Source organism: Patella vulgata, chromosome 3 (assembly GCF_932274485.2).
Source record: "Patella vulgata chromosome 3, xgPatVulg1.2, whole genome shotgun sequence".
Classification (NCBI taxonomy): Eukaryota; Metazoa; Mollusca; class Gastropoda; family Patellidae; genus Patella; species Patella vulgata.
The window spans coordinates 15,831,969-15,857,252 of NC_065881.2; the positions used below are offsets into that span (position 1 = coordinate 15,831,969).

Genomic DNA, 25,284 nt, shown 5'->3' on the forward strand with positions numbered 1-25,284 from the left:
TTTTGATTAACAATAATTAAATTTAACTAGAATTTTTATTAACAATAATTAAATTTAACTAGAATTTTTATTAACAATAACTAAATTCCGATTCAAGATTTCCAAATTGTATTTACTCATTCCACTTTTTTTTAAAAAAAAAACAAAACAAACTAAAATCAATAATTTGTCGCTCTACATGCGGTCCTCTTCAAACCTTTATAAAGGATAAATACTACGATATGAAAAAAATAGGTCCTTAACTTATATCATTTACCTGGGTTTTTTTGTAAATGCAAAGGTGTGGTTTATCATTATTGGGTGGGTTTGTCAGATAACTCTTGTGCTACAACATCAGTTATTGTGAAATAATATTGTCATGTTTGAAAATACTTGACACTGTGGACCCCGCCTCTTCTGCTGTATAATTATCGCTAATTATTCCACAAAGCATCGTCGATTATCGTATAGTCAGTTTATTTCTCGCTTTATTGGAACGAAATCGCTGATATCAGAGTATATTGCAGCGATACATCAATCAAATTACTTTTACCAGTCGATCAAAGAGTTCCTGTCGATCGCATCACTATCAATAACAAAACGACGCCTGTGGTTCGCCGATAAGTAATCACGTGATCATATATCTCCGCCCCTAATACAAATATTTGTAATTGAATGATAATGTCGTAGTATTTTGGGTATCTAATATCAAATAAGAGGCATGGTATGAACTAAACAATATTACTAGACAGCTATATTTCATTAACCGAAAAATCGAACCGAGAAGAAGGATATAAAATATTAGAAGAAATTGAAATCATTGGTTCAAAATAGTAATTGAAATTACCAAGGAACGATAACCATTCATAAGGAAATATATTTAAACATTAATACTTACTTAGTGCTTAGTGTTTCCATTAGTGATCAATAATGTGGAGGACTCATTGCTTTTATTTGTGATTTGTGACATTTTTACGAACGAAATATGATTCATCCGTTGAGTCAGCAACATTCGAACCTGTTTTCTGGGACCATTCCAGGGATGTACACAGGCGTATCGTTACCCCAGAATCACGGATCGGCGTTTGTTGGTGCCACTGGACAGACTTCATTTTTAATAGACGATATACTCGGAAATCCGTGCTCCTCGGCTAATATGACATTATCCCCCAAATCTAACTTGGCTCGACCAACGCCCATCAACCCCGTTACCTTACAAACGAACTCATTAACGGGGCCGTTATCGGCTTCTAACCTTTACAAACCGTTAGCCATATACGATCCGTCCGTTTTATCCCCGGCATACCTACCACACATGGGTTACCCCGGGGCTTACGTCAATCCAGCAGTTTATTCTTTACCATTTAACAGATCTGAACTCAGTTTATTAGACAGACATCTACCCTTTACAAAAGGTAAGAGTATTTCTAGAACACCGGATACCATTTTTATCTATACGAGAAATTCATATAGCTAACCATTGTATGTTTGTATTAAAATAACACTATCGTATTATATTTACTGGAATATGTTGGGGGTGGGGGGTGGCGGAGTGGGATTGGGGGATTCTTAATGATCATTTTTCACTGTTACTCTACATTATTATTCTTTAATATTATATTTGATAAGGAAAAAAATTGCTTAATATTTCCACATAGTAAGCAAGAAATGATTGTATGATTAACATATATTCACATTATTAGCATCCTATATTAGTGTATTCTCAACGATATTTTTCACCAAAATGAATAAAAGATTCTCATATTATTGAACCTAATATAATTATAAATCTATTCTCAACGACCATTTAACCAAAATCTAAGAAATGGATGTTCAAATTATTTAAAATCCTATTATTATTAATGTATTCTCAATAACAGTTTTCACCAAAATGTGAATCTTGCATAAGTGTTCTAATTACAATTACACTAAGAATTGTACAAATGTACATAGGTAAAGAGAAGATTTACAATTTTCTATTAAAATACATTTACCTGTTAAACCCCTGAATAAATTCACCTGTAGATTTGTTATCACACTGGATTTTAAACATAACAGTTGTAAATCAGTATAGTTGTTACATATATGTTTACCTGCTCTCTACACTGACAGTTAAAATACTTAAAGTAGCAATATACATGTATAGTTATTGTGTATAAAATCCAACCACCTACAGGGACTTAAAACATTCTATATTATGGTCATATTGTAAACTAATTCTATTATACAAACATCCATTTTTCTCAAATATAACGTGTGAATACTCTAATTCTTAAATTAGTAGGCTACCTAATTAATGTATGTTCACAGTAAGTGACGTTATAGAGATATAAATATTGGGCATTATTCAAGAATATTTTAACTACATAAGCTTCAACTGTTATAATTTTTGAATTAATATACAAATTCAACACATTGGTATGATAAAAGATTAAATAATGACAACAAATTATTTTGGCTTGTACATTTATATACTTATTGTCTATTAAGGTGGAGAAATAAAATATAAACATGAGTTATTGTCTTGAAATGTATGTTTAGCAAAACAAAACATACTCCACTTTTTTTCTAATCTTAATCTAATTGTTTTATTCATAATAACACAACTTTACAGATTTACTACTTCTTGGTGTATTACATGCAACGTTTCAATACTCTTACGGGTATCTTTTTTATTACACGCAACGTTTCAATACTCTTACAGGTATTTTTTATCGTTCAGTGATCAATAATGACTACAACCATATACTCATAACAACACTAATTAAGATAATAATCTATTCATTTGAACATGGTTTCCTAATCTTTGTTTTATTGGAAACATCATATTATTAAAGCATACATTAATATAATAATATTATTCTTTGATAGGTATTTAGTAACTGGATAGAGAAGCAAACTATATATATAACAAATGCCTATGGAACAAAAAGAGAGAAATGGGGTTTAACGTCCACTCAACACATGGTTCATTTTTATTTCAATAATTCGCTTGTGCGTAGGGGTCTTCACCGGGGGGGGGGGCTGAAGAAAACCCACGATGTTGGACAGGCGACCCTACTCCTTGCAATGTATAACCGGTGAATCGATACCACGCTAGATGACTCAATGACAGACCTTATGATACAGCGCGAACGTGCTAACCATTCCCCTATCCACACCGCCCCCCCCCCCATATGGAAAACACTCTTCGAAATATCGTATTATACAAGCATACATTAATCAAATAATATTCTTTGGTGGGTATTTAGTAACTAAATAGAGTAGCAAACTATAACACATACTTATGGAAAACAGCTAATCTTTGATAACGTACAGCGAATACTCTTTGAAACGTTGTCCTAATATAGTAGTAGCCGTTTTCCATAAGTGTGTATTATATTTTATCATTAATAGAATAGTAATAATAATTAACAAATTTAAACCTTCTTAAGCTAAGCATGGCAATCAAATACTTTATATACCACTGATCATTGCCAAATAATATATAATTACAAAAACATTAAGAAACGTTATAAAGCTTTTTATACTTTATATATCGGGAGTCATTTTAAAATGATATATAATAATGAAAATATTAATAACGCTTATTATACTTTGTATATCAGGAGTCATTTTAAAATGATATATAATAATGAAAATATTAATAAAAGTTATGAAGCCCTACTTAATACACAATAGCATATATAATGTAATAAAACAGAAATGGTATGAAACTTTATACTAACACACACCAGCATAGAATAAAATATTGAATTTATGATACTTTATTGTTAATATACAACAGTATAATAGATATATAAGAACAGTTATGATACTTTTATTAGTAATATATACAACAACATAATAGATATATAAGAACAGTTATGATAGTTTTATTATTAATATATACAACAACATAAATTATAGAATAAACTGTTAACACAAGTTATGAAACTGTATTACTAATATTCAACCGCATAAAGATCAAAACATTAAGGAAAGTATTGGCAGTTTGTTACTAATTTAGAACAAAAGAATAAGGAAAGTTATGAAACAACTTTGTACTGATACACACCAACATAGAGAGCAAATTGTGCAGTAACTGCTATAAGATAACAACCTGAGGCTAGTAAAGATTTTGGGAAACAAGATTTTTAAATTTCAAGATTATATCTTTATATATCTTATCATGTAATTTTATCTAATCTTAAGTATCAAAACCATAATCTATCCTAATTTATATTGAATACGTTAGTCTTAAACTCCCGATTGCGTGAATAAAATACCGTTTTATGCTTTATAAACTAAATGAAAATGGACTCGATCGTACAAATAAAAGACCATTGTGTCAATTGAAACGTTTACCAAACAGAATAATTTTAAAATGATCTATACTCGTTTGATTGTCTTTGACAAGTTTGGGGTCATCGCTATTTTCGAAAAAAAAACCCCATATAGATAGATTTTTATCAGTAAAGTATTTTCACATATACTTAATAGATTTTAGAATAATACGAACAAGTCAAAGATGTTGACGTTAAGAAGTAATATCGTACATATAGGGGATGCTTTGAAGATGTTATCAAATGAAATCAGAACTACATCAACAGAAATTTATTGCCCAATAATATTTTGTAAACCTTTTCACGCCTATCTGTTAATTCTTTATTTGTCAAATTATCGGGCAATTTGATATTATTCCGACAAAAATCTTTCTTCAGGGTATTACCGATTTGCTTGACCTGACGTTAGAGGTAGCCGTCGTTTTAATTTAAATCACAAACAAATTTTATGTATGAATATTAACAAAATCTTATGTATGAATATAAACTCAATTTTATGTATGAATATGAACTACATTTTATGTTATGAATATCAACAAAATTTATTCATAACGTAATCTAAAGATTAAGTTGTATCTAATGAGGGGGGTTGGATGGCTGAATGGTTAGCGCATGCGTGCTGTATTATAAAGTCTGTCATTGAGTCTACTGGCGTGGTTTCGAATCCCCGGTTGTATGTGACAAGGAGTAGGGTCGCCTGTCCAACCTCGTGGGTTTTCTCCGGGTCCCCCGGTTTCCTCCCACTGCTAAAGACCCCTACGCGCAAGCGAATTATTGAAATAAAATTGAACCATGTGTTAGCCCCGAAATGACATAGTTTGTGTCGAGTGGACGTTAAACCCCATTTCTCTCTCTCTCTCTCTCTCTCTCTCTCTCTCTCTCTCTCTCTCTCTGTATCTAATGAATAGTCTTGCAGTCTCTCTGAATCTGGTTTGATTCCATATTTTTGATGGTTTGAGAAACGGTTAAACATAACGCAAATATGTCTAATTAATATATACAATCTGATTAAAACACAGATCCTATTTCGTTTCGTTTTTTATAGTTCAACGTTTTGTTTTACTTGTCTTCACTACACTAGTGGAGGTCATCGAAAGTATAAAAACAATCTAAAGGAAATATAGATCTGTATTTCAATCAGATTGATTAATACACTTCGTCTTCATTATCCCGGTCTGTGCAGAACCGTAGGACGTTAAACCCCCTTTTATTTCTAATTATTACAAAGGAATTGAAAATATTGGATATTGTAACATATTTTTTGCATGTACTATTCAATACTACATTTGAACTTCGATATACAATAGATGAAAAAAAACCCCATCATGATTGATTTAATTGTATAAACTTCCAGTTACGGCTTTATATTGTAAAACCGCAGTCCTGCGTACAATTTTGCACACACGTAAAAGTACTCTTGACAGTTGGAATTTGACGAAGAATATGTTCGGTGTATTGTTCCTCATCGCACTATATGGTGTATGCCCAATCTTCGTTAGCTCTGGTGTGTGTGTGTGTGTGTGTGTGTGCGGCGGGGGTGGGCTGTTAACGCGTGCGCGTTGGATCATATGATCTGTCATTAAGGCAAGTGGCGTGGTTTCGATTCCACGCTTGATCGTAGCAAGGAGTAGGGTCGCCTGTCCAACCTCGTGGGGTTCCTCATTGCTAAAGACTCCTACGGGCAAGCGAATTATTGAAATAATATTGAACCATACGTTAGGACCTTCAACCCATTTCATTTCATTTCTGATTTTCTAAACAGATCAGTTCTTGTAAAGAAAGGTAATAACTATAGACGTATGCTTCGCCTCATTTTAAATTTGTTCCTTTTGTTAAGTTCTTTAGTTATCACAGGGCGGTAAGTACTTTTGTGCAGTTCTGGGTTTGACCGTCGAGATATGGTCGAAATTATCAATTTCTGCTCTCTCGGTCCAGTCTATAAAAACAGATAAAAAACGATAAAATGTGTGCAGAATCATAAGATAACTTACTATTAATTCCATAGACATGAAGTCAATATACGTAATAGGATACTATGTATATTATAGCGAGAGATAATTCTGAAAAAACTATTGGCGGGGTTTTCATATGTGTGTATGTGTGGACGGGGGCGGCGGTTTGATACATTTTGTCAAGCACAACACATGTCGTATATTTACCGTCTTCAGTTCACCAGATGTTTCCTGCTTTTAAATCTGTAGGGCCATGTTCAAATAACGCTTGTTTCAGATAACCAGTTATTATATCATTCGATGAACGATATAATAAAGTTTAATCGTACAGTATCCGTATACTTGTATTTATTCTGATATAGGAATATTCATAAAAGCTTTGTCAATACCGCGTTGGTGTGGGAAGGGTAGGTCGACCCGCGGTTTGCAAGGGACATATCTTAATTACAGGAAGAGCCCGTACGTATTCGTAAATATGTAGAAAATACCGTGCATGTTTGTAACGTATCTTTGTAAATATATTGAATGGGAATGTGCCATTTTTGGAATGCTACCCCCCTTCGAGATTAAACTTAAAGGAGCTAAATCGCTAATATTTGGGACCTAGAAATTGACACAAATGGGCCGCACGCATATAATAATGTAATGTGAATGTATACAAACTGATTTACATTCAATCGTTTCCGTGTTTACTGTAATTTCAAATCAGTTATGCTCGGGGAAATACGCTAAAAGTCTCAATCGATTGATTACAAATGATGCTGAAATGCATTATGGTATACGATTCGTGTACTAATGGTAAAATGTTTATTTTGTCTTAATTACATGATATCAGAAGCCCACCTTTTCCCGGTAAGATCACAACATCAATGTTTATTTAAATTGACAAATAATTCGTGTTTTCAATGTCGAAGAATTTGGATGATATTGAGTTAGAGACTTAGCTACTTTAATTAATATTGTATTTTGCAAGGGAATAAACGAATGAATGAATGACGATCAACGACTTTAAAACGTTCAAATTACAATCAGTTATCAATAATAAATATAATTTGAAACAAATCTTAAAGGTATATTCCTGTGTGCATTATATATATGCAAGATTAGATAACGAGCTGGCAGTTCTCGCTATAATAGTTAAAAAAAAATGGAAATAAAAACAGAATGTGCTGAAAATTTGTTTAACTCTGAACCGAGATATTAGCAATTCAATATTAGGTTAGCCTCGGTCGTCATTACTACCATTGGTACGATAATAAACAAAGTCTCGATTATCCATTTTTTACCGTTAAATTATCCAGAACAAAACGTATTCAAATCCATTAAATATCGCAGGCTAACCATGGCATCGAGAGTTGATTATGATCTGAATAAGTTAATTAATGTCTCATTAATAATTTAGATAATATTTCAGGCATAAAGAAAGACCTGCAATAGGCAGATTTAGCTCTTGCATAATGCATGTTTAATTACAAAATTAATGGACAGAGTTTATTCTGTGAATTATGGGACTCGTATCTTCAGGCCTGGAGGTCGGGTGTTCGATCCCTGCATTGGCCGAGAAAGTTCATCCAGATTTTCCGGCGCAGCCCCCCCCCTCCCTTGTCAGTGATGCAGGACGGGGGGGGGGGGCTTGACAAGGACAGCTGTCTAGTCGTTCCGATCGTCCCGTATACACATTGGCGTGCACGTAAAAGATCCCTTGACAGAATTCGATATAAGAGTAGGCCGTAGTGCCGCTGTCCAGGCAAAATTTCCGTCATAGCACACTGTATGGCGTATGCCCGTTCTTATTGCCCAGTTCGGTACACAACAGTAGGACATTAAACCCCATTTCATTTCATTTCATTTCGTATCTTCAGGTACAAAATATAATAATCTTTAAGTGGCATTTAGCGATTGGGAAACACATTAACAGAACACAGTTTTTATGGGAAACAATCACTAGTTTTATTCTAAAAGCACGACGTTTCGACAAGTATCCTCTTATCGTTATCAAGCACCATAGGTACAAAATAGACACATTTTGAATGGAATGAAATTAAGCGCGTATAAAGCATAATGCGAATCCTCTTCTTTGTCACTTAATTACGAAATTAATGGACACCGTCCATTCTGCGTATTATAAGACACACATCCCGTATTCTGATCTATTTTTGATACATTTGTGTAATTCAGTTTATGAAGTTGTTAATTAATATCAATTGGTGTATAGAGTTTAAGTTTATTCAAAGTCTATATATCCACATGCACCTAATTATTACGTTTGATCTTTGTGTTCTGGATTCTAATTTTGATCAATGTTGGTCTTTGTATAATTTAATACTTTGTAAAACCTGATACCCTTTATATGACTTCCCACATGTTCCCAATATTCATATATAGTAAAATTTGTGGTTTCCTGCATGTGAAGTTTGTGAACAAGAAAGCTGTTGATTTAATTCATTTCTAGACAACCAGGGGTGGCGTCACGATTTTGTTTTAGGAACTGGAAGGGCGGGTGCGATGACATCCCGATTTGGGATGTGTCCTGGCTAAGGAGAACAGAATCAGAAGAAAGAATTAGTTCTTGGCATCGATCAAGCTGTGGCGATATTCGCTCTGGTTTGGAATATGAAAAATACATACATTAATTTCTGAATTAGGCGCTCTCCACTGGACAATTATTTGTCGATTATATCCTTTATACTATATATACTATAGTGGATTTGGTGGTCCAATGGTCTAAGGCCTGTGCTTTAGACCATAAGGTCTGGCATTGAATCAAGTGGCGTGGTTTCGATTAATGAGTGAAATAACATTTAACCACATGTTAGTTCTGAAATGGTCTAGTTATCCCCCCACCCCCACCCCTCTCTCTCTCTCTCTCTCTCTCTCAGTGACTGGGTATTATAGTCTATATTATATTCTTTGTACTCTATTACTCTAAAATACTGGATATTGAAGTCTATATATATAAGTGTAACAAAAGCACTTTGAAATGTTAAAATAATCAAACTCGTAATCATAAGTTATATTTAACACTCCACCCACTCTCGACTTTATCACTGTATTTCATCTCTAGATTCTGGCTATTATAAAGTTTTAAAGATGACCTCTGTAAGAAGAGGGTTGACATCGGGCGTCATTATGACTAATTAATACAATAACTTGAACAATATCCTAACACGTTTCCGAGTGGTATACTATTATAAAGACAAAGACGAGACAGGGGTACTGTTAAGGAAACATTCTTGATACTTGAAATAGAGCCGAAATGAGAGTTTTAAGTCTTACAGCTTTTTATGTGACTGAATACGTTGTTATAGTCATTGCAGACATTATCAGCAACGCCAATTTTCAAAATGTTCCTGAAACAAACGCCATCGTACTATTATAAAGACAAAGGCCAGTCAGGAGTACTATTAAGGAAACCTTCTTGATACTTGAAATAGCGCCGAAATGAAAGTTTCAAACCTTATAGCTTTTTATGTGACTGAACAAGTTGATATAGCCATTGGAGACATTATCAGCAACGCCAATTTGCAAAATGTTCCAGAAACATATACCATTGTACTATTATAAAGACAAAGACGAGACAGGGGTACTGTTAAGGAAACATTCTTGATACTTTAAATTGCGCCGAAATGAAAGTTTCAAATCCTATAGCTTTTTATGTGACTAAACATGTTGCTAAGTTCATTGCAAACATTATTAGCAACGCCAATTTGCAAAATGTTCCTGAAACAAATACCATCGTACTATTATAAAGACAAAGACGAGACAGGGCTACTTTTAAGGAAACCTTCTCCATACTTTAAATTGCGCCGAAATTTAAAGTACCAACTCTTATAGCTTTTATATGTGACTAAACATGTTGTTATGTTCATTGTAGACATTATTAGCAATGCCAACTGGCAAAATGTATCTGGAACATATACCACCATACTATTATAAACACAAAGAAGAGACAGGAGTGCTTACAAGGAAACCTTATCCATACTTTAAATTGCGCCCAAATAAATGTATGAAATCATATAGTTTTTCTATGCGACTAAACACGTTAATCTCGCCGCGAATTTAAAGCCATGGGTTTAATAACTTCAGAATGTATGCAAGTATATTAAACGGATAATGTTCAGATTTTCTTACATAAATAGAGTTCAACAGCCATTAGCTATTATTTGCAACGATTGTTGTTCATGAAACTTGGTACTATTTGCCATGAGTGTTGTTCATGAAGCTTGGTACTATTTGCCACGACTGTTGTTCATGAAACTTGGAACTATTTGCAACGAGGGTTGTTCATGAAGCTTGGTACTATTTGCCACGTGTGTTTCTCATGAAGCTTGATACTATTTGCTACCGTGTTGTTCACGAAGCTTGGTACTATTTGCCATGGGTATTGTTAATGAAGCTTGGTACTATTTGCCACGAGTGTTGTTCCTGAAGCTCGGTACTATTTGCCACTGGTTCATACGACGGGGCTTCGGCTGTTCCCATTTGGAAAATCGCTTAGATTCACAGCGTTGAATTCAATTTTACATTCGAAATTAGTCACCTTCCGAATCGTTAAGATTATTGGGATGTTAGGGAGTTTTTTTTGACAAAAAATATTGGTGGTGGTAGGAGTGCAGTTGTTATTTATTGCTTTTAAGAACACTGCATCTGCAAAGCTTAAAACATAATAGTGAAATAAAATCAACAGTTACCCTCTTCCACGCAATGATGATCAAATATTAGTTCATAAGTCCTAATTGTGTACGTGCAAACTAATGTATACATGCCTATTGCTGATATTTCAACATTTAACAAAAATAGATTATTTAAAGAGCAGTTTTTGAAAGGTCAATTAATAGCGTGAGCTTTTCGACAAGTCTATTACCATTATCGAATACAAATTGATTTCCCCATACAATGTTTACGTGTGACCAAATACATTCATCTGTAATCATGTATATTGCCAAGTAATTTCTCACATTAGAAAACGGACAAAAATAGATTATTTAAAGAGCAGTTATTGAAAGGTCATCTAATAACGTGATCTTCTCGACAATATCATTACCATTATGGAATAAAAATTGATTTTCCCACACAACTTTGTCAGGGGTCGCCCTGTAAGGTCCTCTTTAAGGCTATCTAACAAATATAAAAATCCGCATGTATTTCCTTTTGAAGCGTATCATATGTTTAAAAGTATTCCTTCTCTTTGTATATTGTTGGCAATTACTGATCAACACACGATTACACTTAAGATAAATGCGGAAATATCGTGTCTTATAGTTCAATTATTTCCTTTACTCTTACTTGGTGTTAGTGGCCTATATTATTTGGCGGATAAATTGGCGGAAGTGTGATAAGATGGTATCCTGAGTCGACCAACAGCCACACTACTGTACCGACTGTCAGACTTAAGGACGGATTGTGCGTGTTTCGGGCGGTCGTCCCGGTTCGCTTTGATGTAACCAACTTCAAAACTCAGCGCGTGTGCTGAGTAATATTTCCTATTGTTATAATAAGTATTTGCTTGTGATCAAACATGATATCTTGGCTTGATTATCCCCTTCCTGTAATGGGTTGTTAAGAGGCTCAATGTTTAATTAAATTGGTTAATTTGAACTGAATTTGAAAAATAACGGTTATTTCGTTGGCGTGATGTGGATGATGTCATTGATATTTAAAAACCCCAAAATTATTCGAAACGCAATTAATGTGACGCTTTAGTTTTAAAATGAAGCTTGTGATGTCGAAATTCTATTAAATACTTTGTTGTAAAGGTTTGAATTTTAATATCACTGGTCTAAAAGTTTCCGCAACTAAAACAACTATGAAGTCAAAACATTGTAGATAATTCTTTCGGTAATTTTGAGAAATGAAATGAAACGGGGTACAACTTCCTACTTTTCTGCACCTACATGGCTAATGAAGACCGAGTATACGACTTGCAGTATACAGCCTATTGTTATTTCAAATTACAAGAAAGACGTTGTATTTTGTCTATTTGGTATTAATAGAGAGAGAGGGAGAAGGGGAGAGAGAGAGGTTTAACGTCCACTCGACACAAACTAGGTCATTTCGGGACTAACATTTGGGTTCAATTTTATTTCAATAATTCGCTTGCGCGTAGGGGTCTTTAGCAATGGGAAGAAACCGGAGGATCCGGAGAAAACCCAGAGGTTGAACAGGCGACCCTACTCCTGGTCACGTGTAACCGCGGATTCGAAACCATGCCAGTTGACTCAATGACAGACCTTATGATACAACGCGCACGCGCTAACCACCCGCCATTCAACCCCCTACTATATTTGACATCCTATTTTCCAACGTCGCGTCTCTGTGCAATCGATTTAATGTTTAGTCGTTCGACTATATCGATAAGAGAAACATGGAAATATTTTATTTGAAGGTCCACGCATTGGCGATGAAAGACCCATCTCCATTACAGAGTTGTTTCACTTGCATCTGTAAGATAACTCTGTTGACACAACATCTTTAAAGTTTCTTTTATCTGGGGCCAATTTCTCTCTTTAACAAGTACACTTGTCGGTAAGATGGTTAAAGTGACGGTTCTATTAGAAGAAAGACGTAGCTGTAATGACGTTATATAACTTATTAAGTGTTGGCTAACAAGATAACTCTAGAACTCTATTGATTGAACCACCTTCCAACATCAGATCACAAACTATACCGACTCTTTATCTCCGTCCACCTCCACGTGTCCTCGATAAGATGACTTGAATACTCCCTCCGACTGATACTAGAAACTTTTGATACAAGATCGACTTCTGTCAATACCCTCGTCCTTGTAGGTGTAAAATGCTTCTCTAATGCCCACAATACCAATATCACCAACGATATAATGCCATCATTCCATCGGTTGTTTATAACCACAACACAATGGGACGTCGGTGGTTGCCATCATCGCTATAGAAATATAAAGACATATCATCCCATGCTATCTATTCAGTCAATATTTTTAAACCTAAGTTACTTTGTATTTCACTAAATAATCACCAGATTAGCAATATATCTTTATCATAAAGCACTTAAAGGATTGACCTATCAGCTATGTGGCGCTAACATCGAGAGAACCTGTCAAATCAGTGGACACATAGGTCTGAAAAGTATTTATTTGTTGGCAACTATAGCGACTTAATTTGGCTGAATCGGATTTTTGAATGATATGAAATATTCGTTGCAGTCGAGCATGAAATGGGTTGACTATATCTGATCAAATTTTAGGTTGAAATCGGGTATTCCGTTTTGATATTTGATCAAAATGTAGGTTGAGATACATCCTGTATTCATTTTTCTAATATCTAATCAAAACCACGTATTTCTTTTTGATATCTGTTCAAACTGTAGGTTGAAACCACGTATTTCTTTTGATCTCAAAATGTATGTTGAAACCATGTATACTGATGTCCAAAAGAAAGTATACTCTGTGCATTTTGTCCTGCTTCAAACAAAGTCGTTTTTCCATTGTATGCAGTATTTGAGTACAATGTCCATTTGTTTTGCCTTTTATTTGCTTAGAAATATTGAGTTTGGACGCACGAGACATGTTCAGTGTAGTTTTATCACATTTTTTTGATTTAAACAAAACTTAGTCATATTTTTAGTGTGTATACTTTCTTTTGGACATTAGTCTATTTCTTTCTGATATCAAAATGTTGAAAGCTTTTATTTTCTTTTTGGTATTTTATCCCGTTATAAGTTGAAATCATGTATTTCTTTTATTTTATATCTGAACAAAATATATGATGATGAAACCATATGATACCACAATTTAATAAAAAAAAAACCCGGAAGATATATTCTCATCGAAGAGTAAGAAGAATAAGACAAATCAGTTTACAAATGTGTAGTTTTCAATTCACAATGCTTGTTCACGATATTTGTAGTATTTTGTTTGAATCGCGAAGTACGTTAGTATTCAGTATTACTATGACAAATTTCAATACCAGGATATTTGGAGACGGGGCAGGGGGGGTGGGGGGGGATATTCAACTTAATTTCTAATTTCTTTAGTTATAATCTTGGCTTTCATTGTTTGTTTTAAAAGAAATAACACTGTTTTGTTTCTGTTTCAGGCCCGAAGCCAATGTTTTGGAATCCCTACCTCCAACGTCCATTACACAAGCGAAAAGGTGGTCAAGTTAGGTTCTCCAACGATCAAACGTTAGAACTGGAGAAAAAGTTTGAATCGCAGAAATATCTGTCACCACCTGAGCGAAAAAAGCTGGCCAAAATTTTAACCTTAACGGAGAGACAGGTGAGAGGCGAATAAATAAACATATTTCTTTAAAAACTCATTTTGTAAGATTTAGATAACGAGCTGACAGTTCTCGCTATGATAGTTTAAAAAACAAATAGATAATCAAAAAGAAATAAATTGAAAATTTCAGTCAGATTACTTTATTCTGAGCAAGGTTATCAGTGTTTAAAGTTTTCGTAGTCTTGATTTTCCTTGTTACCATTGTTACGATGATAAACAAAGTTTCGATTATCCATTTTTAAATTAAATTATTAAATGACCATCCGATGTTCTAGAGAGTTGATTATGGGATTGTCGTATGTACTAATGTCTAATCAATAATTTATTTAACATTTGAGGCCAAATACAGACCCATACGCAGATTTAGCTCTTACATAATGCATTTTTAAACAAGCAGAGAAAATGTTTGATCAGCCATATTTATGTGTCGCAGGCATCGTATTTTGGAAACGGCGCAAAGCATTTAATTTACCGATTTTTAGTTTTCTGCATTTTTGTCTTTAGAAATGATTTTATTTTTATTTTTCCAACGCTGAAAGGTGATAGCTTTTCAGAACTGCGTGGAATTTGCTAATTTTGATTGATTTGGATTGTGTGTCATTTGGTTGAATAATTGCCAGTCTGTTTTTTTTTCTGAATGATAATGTTATGATGAATACCGACTTCAAAATAAAATGTCTCAACCCTTATTGAAACACTTTTCACACAAACAATCTTTAGATACATGATTTTTGATCCACGTGTTCTAGCCAGAGCCAGTCACAATATATACTATTACTACGAATATTGTTGTATTTTCTTTCCATACAGGATCTGTAATAATTATTGCATTTTATTGTGTAATAAAGTTGAATTTAAATATTCGTATAGTTACAGATTGAAAAATAAAATATATTAAAAATAATACGTATCTAACTAATGTACCGACATATGCGTACCATTTTATTTTTGATTTCTTCTTTACCAGTCCTATGTATTTACAATAGACCGGCCCTACTAATCACGGGGAGTTGGGTGGCCGAATGGTTAACGCGTGCACGTTGGATCTTAAGGTCTGTCATTGAGTAAAGTGGCGTGGTTTCGGTTTTCTCTGCCCCCCCCCCCCCCCGTTTCCTCCCACTGCTAAAGACAAATATAACGCGCTTGTCGTTTTTTTTGCCGGGGATTAGTAGTACCCTAATCTAAACTTAGCTTGAAAATTAGTTTTCTCGGGTATTTTCAAACACAAATGAATTCATTTTAATATTATATAATATTCGTAAAAACTAATCTATCATTATATATATTTTTAGGTAAAAACTTGGTTTCAAAATAGAAGGGCAAAATGGCGACGATTAAAACAGGTGGGTTTAAATTATTGATTTTAAGAAACATGTATGTAATATTTACAATGTTCCTTTTAAAGATAAACAAAATGTAAAATGTCATTGTGTTTTATCGATTTTAAAAAGAACAATTAATGATCTAATACGATCTGAGATAAGAATTGGAAAATTTTTTAAAAAATGAAGAAATGTATTTTAGAGATATTTTAAATACATTTAGTTACATTTAAAACATAGTTTAGAAACATTTTAGAAACATTTGAAATATAGTTTAGAAAAATATAATTTAGAGACATTTAAAATACATTTTAGAAACGTTTGAAATAATAGCTTAGAAAATTAAAAAAAATATTTCAAAGATATTTAAAATATGCTTTAGAAATATTTCAATTATGATTTAGAACCATTTGAAATATATTTCAGAGACATTTAAAATATATTTTAGAGACGTTTGAAATATGTTTTAGAATCATTTAAAATATGTTTTAGAATCATTTAAACTATGTTTTAGAATATTTAAAATATGTTTTAGAAACATTTGAAATATGTTTTAAAAACATTTGAAATATGTTTAAAACATTTGAAATATGTTTTAAAACATTTGAAATATGTTTTAAAACATTTGAAATATGTTTTAAAACATTTGAAACATTTAAAATGCATTTCAGAAACATTTGATGTTATAAACATTTGAAATATATTTTAGAGTAATTTAAAACATGTTTTAGAGACCTTTGAAATACGTTTGATGAAATTTCAAAATATAATTTAGAGACATTTAAAAGATGTTTATGAACCTTTAGAATATATTTTAGAAACATTTTATTAATACTAATAAAGAAAACTTTAAGATATGTTTTTGAAAATATTTAATTTAATCTATTTTTGAAATTATAAAAAATTTGATAATTTATTTAGGATTCGCCTACAAACGAAGACGTTGAACCAGGAGAAGGTATGGAAAACAATGAATCAGAGAAAAGAGAAAATAAACAAATAGACGGGATGAGAGAGGATACGGATTGTTCTGCAGATGAGATTGATGTTGATGATGAACATTGTTAAAGTGCTAATTCAATATGTTGTGAACGGATATTTTATTTATGTTATATGAACGAACCTACTGGTATTTTACTCTAGACAGATAAAACAATTATGAACAAAAACAAAGAAAACGGGAAATACTACCAAATGTCAGAACAGAAAAATAATTGTTGGCGGATTTGTTGTTCAACTGGAGCTTTTACGTCCACTTCCACCTTCAGGCGATATCACTGATAAGATTGCTTAAATCTTATATGAACTGTAGAAAAGGGACATGTTTCAAATGGAGTGAAATGAAATGGGGTTAACGTCCTACTTTTCTGGATGTTTCAAAAGGGGAATAAGACATATAGTCTTTTTGATGCTATTACATTCAAATTTAAATGTGAATTTTATTTTAAGTGTGCATCACAAATCAACGAGCGATATGTATGTTTTGCGTATTTATAATAGCCAAATATGATCTGTGTCATATTTAAATGAATAATTTAATAAATTGTTGTGGTGTATAATTTAAGAGACAAGATCGGTATTTACTAATTAAGGGTAACATACGTACTTGTTATTTTGTGAAGTCTAAAAAATTAAAATAAAACACAGCAATATAATGCTCATTGTCTGGCTTACATATTTCTTTCTTTTTCTTCTTTTTTTTTGTCGATTTCCATATTTAATATATGTACTTCTAATTTCAAAGATCATGGAATTCAATTAAAATTGATAAAACTCTTAAATAAATGCTATTTATTTAATTTTATACACAACAAATTAACTTACAGACTCTCCTAAATGTCAAAATCCGAAATCCTATTCTGTGGGACAACGACACAAGATATTTGATACGATCTGTGCTGGTTTGTTATTTGTTTTTATTTTCTGTTTCTATTTCTTTGTACAAAATGATGACCCTGGTATGTAATTCTCAACTCCAAACTACTTCTATATTATTATAAATCATAAATGATTTTGAGACATAAAATCATTGTGCTATTTTATAAAGTGCTATATTTTCAATATTTCTATTCAGTCGGGACAGTATAAATATTTGCTTTGTTACAATTCTTCTTTTTTACCATCGGAAAGTTAATAGTAAGACTCTGTAACTAGAATTTATGCGTAATATATTTATTATCACTAAAGAATTCAATTTACCAACAGACTTTCTTTATTAATATACTATGACTTTAATAATAAGTATACTATGTTTTATTAAAAACTTATTTATCATTTTTCTCCCTTTTCTTCACTTTATTATGTTTTAAATTAAAAGTTTTTTCTTATAAATTTATGGTGTTGACCGGTTTTATACGTTGAATGGTTTCTCGTTCTTTATGTGCTAGTGCGTATGGGTCTATAGCAATGGGTGGAAACCAGGGGACCCAGAGTAACTTCACGTGGTTATAGAGGCGACACACCATACCACTTCACTCAGTGACAGACCTTATCATATACTCGCCCTAAGGCTAAAGGAGAATCGTATACCCAAGTGCAATAAGCAAATGGTTCCTGGAAGCAGAAGATATCCCAGTTTGGTTTTGTCTGTTTAATTCCCTAAACCTTTTTTGTTCTATTGAAATTATTTTATGGATTACTGCTCAAGGAATGTTATTCTGTCCGAACACATTATACCATGTTTCAAGTGTTATTTAGACCAAAACCATTGGTCAGCAGAAACGTCCTGTAAGCCAGCTATACATGAAAGATGCACGTAATTTCTAGACGGTCTATTTCTGACATTATTATTTACAATCGGATTAAAATACAGATCTACATTTCGTTTCGTTTTTTTTATACTTTCGATGGCCTACACTACATGAAAATCTGACCGGTTGTAGCGTTAGGTCGCGTCAGAGGTCATACAAGAGGCTTTTGACTCTATCTGTTGGTCTTCAAAGGAATTATTAGTGAGCAGAAATTAGGCCGTGTATCTGTTATCACTCGTCGCTTCAGTCAGTTATATAGAGCGGTGACTCGTGTTTTCCTTTGGCGTTCGTCACTTCCGATACGGAAAACCTGTATTACTCAGCTATCGTAGCAATGATCTATGGGGTAAAAGTATATTTGGAATGTGTTTAACCAGCTCTAACACATATGTGATAATGACTGGCACCAATATTGTCCTTTAATTTTGCAGAGCGAGTGAGGGTAATGTACCCTATCAGTCAGGGAAAATAACGGCGGGGCTATATTTTTGCCAAGACCGTAATTCTATAAAGTGACTACGCTAATGTATTGTATCAACATTCAACATTCCCATGGTAGCACCAGTAATTATGGAAATAAGTTTGCTAAAACATCCAAATCGTTAGGGACCATGCACCATTAAATAATTCGTAGTACTCTGATAGAAATCTATATGTAAGAGTATTGTACGTTTGTCGATAACTCTGAAACAGCAGTTGAGAAAATACTCAAAATCGACATGGGCCATCGTTAATACAGTACAGTAACTATTCCTGGTACTTCGAGAATATACTCCAGGAACTGCCTCGATAGAGTGGGCACAGACAGGTAAGTGTTCAGACGTGACTACGATTTGCGAACGCATTAACGTGTAAGTTTGTGATTGGCTATTTATGTTGCAAGAATATCCCTTCAAATTTTTTAATGTGACATAATCCATGTACAACATATTTGTGACGGGACTGTTCGCTGCGCCACGAGGAGAAACAATGCCACAATTTATATGTTAAAGTAAATCGTGGCATGTTATCTCCCAGAATAAATTTGTTTTTTAAACCTTGTAAACTTAAAAAATAAACTTAGTGGGATTATTCATGGGGGTGTAGGAAAGAAAACAATCGAAATATGTATTTCCTTTTAACACCATGTACTGGGAGTTATTGGCATAGTGTTTTTTTAAAACAACATGGAGGGATTGTTCATTGAGACATAAGCAAGAACCACCCTCGATATCCCTAGTGGTCTCATTCCGTTCCACGCCACTAACCCCTCTGTTCATAAATGGGAGAAGACATGTATTCAAATTATCTGCCCTTGATGATTGTGCTATTTTATCGACCAATCAAAAAAGTCGTTAAATACATAAAAACTGACATAAAAACATCTTTGCCATCACAAAGATGTTTTATGACATCGTATTGTGTGCATGTTAGTACTTTTATATTAAATTTCTTACAAACTTTCTCATAATCGAGCGAACAGGCCACATATTGTTGTGAATGTAAACAATGAACCTAAGACTGGTTTGTAAACTGTTTTGATTGGTTCATAGAATCAAGCCACGACCAAGGGCAGATAATTTGAATACGTGAATAACCCATAGATGAACCCAGGGTATAGTGGAGTAGAATGGAATGAAACCACAGGGGATACCGACAATGAAGCAAGAACTTGCAGGACGAGATTGTGTGAAATAAGCTTATGTGATACCCTCTTGTACAATAAAGCTATATCATAAACAATAAAATCAATATATGAATATTTTATAAAATGTTATCAAGGTTAACAGATTGATTTGTTTTAAATATAAAAAGCTGTAACGTTTTAGTAGGTCGGGCGTTTGGAAATGAAGTGTAATGAAATGAAGATTTAGGTTCTTCTGTTCTGCATCGAGGGGTATACGCCATACATTGTGCTATGAGGGAATTTTTTCACGGAAAGCGACACTACGGTCTAGTCTTATATCGAATTCCAACTCTCGAATTCATTTCGAATTCTATAAAGAGTACTTCTACATGCAGGCCAATGTATGTACATGGTGCTTCGGTTTTCGTCCCACTCGAACGACTAGGCACTGTTTCTTGTCACGCCCTCCGTCCAGCACCAGCCTGTATCACTATGTTTGCTTAAACATACATTATGCAAGAGCTAAATCTGCATATTGCAGGTCTTTCTTTAGGCCCGAAATGTTATATAAATTATTAATTAGACATTTATTAACATGACAAGACCATAATCGACTCTCGATGGCATCGGATACTCGAGATTTTAACTAGAATAAAACGGTTCGCCATTTAAAAATTTAATTTGAAAATGGGAAAGCGAGGCTAAGTCCCGATTATACCAGTACCCTGGTTACCACTGTGCACACATCTTGTCAAAACTACAAACAATGATAACTCTTAACTAATGTATCTTTAATTCAGGACAGTTTGAGCCGTTTGTCAGGTTTTACTAGAGATCCCCGAGTTGGCCGAAAATACTCCTCATTAAATACCTGCAACTGAAAGGACTAACCTCAACACAGATGCGTGCCGACATGATTTCCACTTTAGAGGATGATGCATTTTCCTGTCCCAAAGTATAGAAGTGGGATGCGGAAGGCCGTCAACAGTAACCATTCAAGACTACATTACCCTGGTGCATGACATAGTGATGGCTGGTCAACGATTGACCACTCAACATATTGCCAGTGGCGTGAGCATCTCTAATGAGAGGGTTGGCCACATTATCGCCAACGAGTTAGGAGTCTAAAACGTTTCTGCAAGATGGGTGCCAAGGCTCTTGACTGCGGATCAAAAGCATGTGAAATTCCTGACGCCTCGTGACAATCTGCGCCATTTTGAAGCCGATCATGGTTATTCTTTTGTCCGATTTGCCCCGTCAGACTTCCACCTGTTTCTAAAAACGAAAAAAAAAAAGAAATGCCCGATCGTTATTTTCCTAGTAATGATGACTTCATGTCAGCTGTGAACGACTTTTCTAGGGTTGTTGAAGAAAATTTCTTCCTGACCGGAATCTAGGCCTTGCAACATCGTTGGCAAAAGTGTGTACACCCCAAAGGGAAGTATGTACAAAAAGTAAATGGAAACCATCGACGTTGTATAGGTATTTCACAGATGGGATTGAAACTTTTCAGCCAGTCCTCGTAGGTCATATCGCCAGTTTTTGAGAAAAGTTCTTTCATTGGACATGGCGTATATGCACGTCTTCATTAGCCTGAAAAATAAGACGTTTACCCTAGTTTAAAAACTCCATTTAGTTTTATTTCATTTCAATCCCTACTTTAAACGTAAATTCTGTGATATAACCCTTAATATTAACAATTAAATTGGTGTAGCTTTTGTACGTGACAAGGAGTAGGGTCGCCTGTCCAACTTCGTGGGTTTTCTCCGGGTCCTCCGGTTTCCTCCCACTGCTAAAGACCCCTACGCCCAATCGAATTATTGAAATAAAATTAAACCATGACCTGGTGTAGCTTTAGAAGTGTTTTTTGTCACACGGAACTAGACAAATTAAAAAACAAACCTGATCTCTCAACACAATTAGAATATAGTCGGTGGAGAACAGAAGGAAGTTAAACCCCATTTAATTTTGTTTATTGAATTATTTTTTAACTATTTGATATATAAGAATATACAATTAGTGGTTATAAAGATTAAAGTACAGTACTTGAATTAATTTGACAGGAAAATATGATATGATCATCTCCGGGGAGTGGTAGTACTGCAAGTTAATTAATTATTATTCATTGTTTTCTGTTTGAAGCAATTGTTTAAATACATCCGTCTCTTTTTACAACAAGACTTCATTATTGTATTGTAGATATTAAATATATATATATACTCTTCAAAAAAAGTAGGGGATCTTCAGAAACAATACAAAACTGCGGAAATTCACTGCTGTTTTTATTAGAGGTAACCAGTGTATGTTAATAACAGGCCTATTGCCTACACATGAACATAAACAGTTCATATGCGGCTTATCTGACGGCCCCATTTCACTCACAAAGAGTTACACTGTCAAAAGTGAAAATGGACGTTTTTGATTTTTGTCTTAATATTATGAGTAATTGCCCCACCAATCCTCAGACATTCAGCAATTCGTCGTGGCATGCTCCTAATCAACCGTCCAATCACGATTTGGGGAAATCTGACCCACTCCTCTTGCAGTGCCACGGCCAATTCTTGCAGTGCTGTCGGTTGACGTTGACGTCGACGAACACGTCTCCCGATCAAATTAAACGTAACACACTAAAGCAAAGATACGCTAAACAGTAAATCTTATGCAAGAACCGATAGGAAAGCAAACATGGATAGTATAAACCAGCACGCGGCAATTTTCCTCAACTCTTCCTTGAAGTGTCAAATTTGACAATGAACCCCTCCAACGTGTATGGCGCTATTGCGTGTCGCATGTGCAGCTCAGGGGTTCTTTTGGGGCGATAATGTCTTCATCTGTGAACATACTCTCAAAGCATGTCAAATGTCCATGACTATTTATCATATCGCAACCTGCATAGGTATTTCAATATTCCCTACTTTTTTTTGAAGAGTATACATGTATATATATATATATATTTTTAAAATGTTGATACATTCACAGCCGTTCTTCTCTTAAACATACATTATGCAAGAGCTAAATCTGTCTATTGCAGGTCTTTCTTTAGGCCTGAAATGTTATCTAAATTATTAATTAGACATTAATTAACTTATCCAGACAATAATCAACTCTAGATCGCATCGCTAGCCTGCGATATTAAGTGGATTGTGAGCCGATTTACTGCATAACTTTCTTTCTCGATTAAACGATTAAATGGATAATCGATACTATGCTGTTTATCGCACTGACTTTAGTAATGATGACCGAGGCTGGGCAGAAATTTCATTCGCTTAGTTCTCGGTTCATAGTGGATCAATTTGAATGAAATTTTCAGCAAATTGCCTTTACGTTATCTAGTTTTTAATTATTATAGTGAGAACTGCCAACTGGTTATTGAATCTCCCACAATGTATCTTTAATATAAATTATGTAAAGGACTTAGACAAGGGGCTGAATGTTCTTGCTATAGTAGTTCAAAAATAGATAATGTAAAATAAATAAATTAAAATATCAAATAACTTTATTATATGTGATAGAGTCTTACAAGCCTAGATATATAACAGCCCCGTACAAATATTTAAAATTCTGGCAATTACCCCACCGTTACTTTCGTTTTTATTTCCGTCGAAAATTCGGAATATGTGGAATACTGTTTAATTTCAAATGACGCCTAGATACCTTATCCATCAGCCCACCCAAACACTTTCGAAACATTATTATTTATTTATTTTAGAATCTGGATAGCGAATATGGCAAACATAGACAATACATTATGCGTCCTAAATCTATTATGAAGACTGGAAGTCGAAAATTTAAAGAAATACATTTTCTGTCTGACAGTTTAAGAAATGCATTTTCCATCTGAAAGCGTAAATATATGCATTTTATGTCTGAAAGTTTATATAAATACATTTTCCGTCTGAAAGTTAAAAGAAATGCATTTTATGTTTGAAAGTTTAAAGAAATATATTTTATATCTGAAAGCGTAAAGAAATCCATTTTATGTCTGAAAGTTTAAAGAAATGCATTTTATGTCTAAAAGTTTAAATAAATACGTTTTATGTCTGAAAGTGTAAAGAAATACATTTTTCGTCTGAACGTTTTATGTCAGAAAGTGTAAAGAAATACATTTTCCGTCTGAAAGTTTAGAGAAATACATTTTATGTCTGAAAGTGTAAAGAAATACATTAATTTTTCCGTCTGAAAATTTAAAGAAATACATTTATGTCTGAAAGTTTACAGAAATGCATTTATTCCGGAAAGTTTAAAAAAATACATTTTATGTCTGAGAATTTTTAATGTTTTTTTAAGTGGTCTCTTTTAAAGTAATCTTAAAGGGTGTCTGTCTTGAAACGTTTGTCAATCATATCTCTATTAACCTCTTGATATCAATAAAACATTCTTTATGTCAGAAAACTATATCAACACGTCTATTCACACAGTGGTTACATGGTGGTTAGCATCAATATACCATTTAAAATAACTCGGTTGTCTGTAATTATCTGTTAAATGGATAGACAAGCAGGCAATCGGAACACCATTAACAAGCACCGTGTTTTTCTCCTATTTAAATATTAGTTTGTTTCACCAAGATATCCATGATCTGTTTTAACGATTGGAGTATGTTTATGCCACTTAAAATTTGTGAATAGACTTTGTTAGTTTGTTTATAATATATAATGTATTATCAGTCACCTTTTGCTCCCTTTAAAAATCACATAGTTTGTATTTCGTGTAAATGTCCGACGTTTTGGCCACTGTTTCGGCCCCTTGAGTTTTTGTGCCCTCTCGCAAATGGCAAACAATCACGCTGTTTCAATGCAGTTTTCAACAATATAATTATAAGCCTTATACTTAACCAGTGCCTAACATATACCGTGGGTCAGATATGGTATAGATCGATTCTAACATGTTCCACACAGCTCAATATTACCCGGCGGCACTGGGACGGACCCCACCCCCCTCGCACACACATATAAATATTGTTTTTTAGGGGCCCGGATGGGATCTTGTTCCTCATGCAACATCATGGGTCACAACGCTCCTGCCACAGAGTATTCTAACCCTAACTAGTTAGCTCCTAGTAGCTCCATTCATCATTGTTTTACTGTATGTGG

General features: G+C 33.8%; 1 protein-coding gene across 1 annotated transcript; it reads left to right on the forward strand.

The window, feature by feature from the left end:
• Positions 1 to 677: 677 nt before the first annotated feature.
• Positions 678 to 18,152, forward strand: LOC126816214 (hematopoietically-expressed homeobox protein HHEX homolog). The gene is made up of 4 exons (XM_050542508.2): positions 678 to 1,394; positions 14,329 to 14,510; positions 15,806 to 15,856; positions 16,757 to 18,152. The coding sequence occupies exons 1-4, from the start codon at positions 965 to 967 to the stop codon at positions 16,901 to 16,903; spliced, it is 810 nt and encodes a 269-aa protein (XP_050398465.1). The 5' UTR covers positions 678 to 964; the 3' UTR covers positions 16,904 to 18,152.
• Positions 18,153 to 25,284: the final 7,132 nt, after the last annotated feature.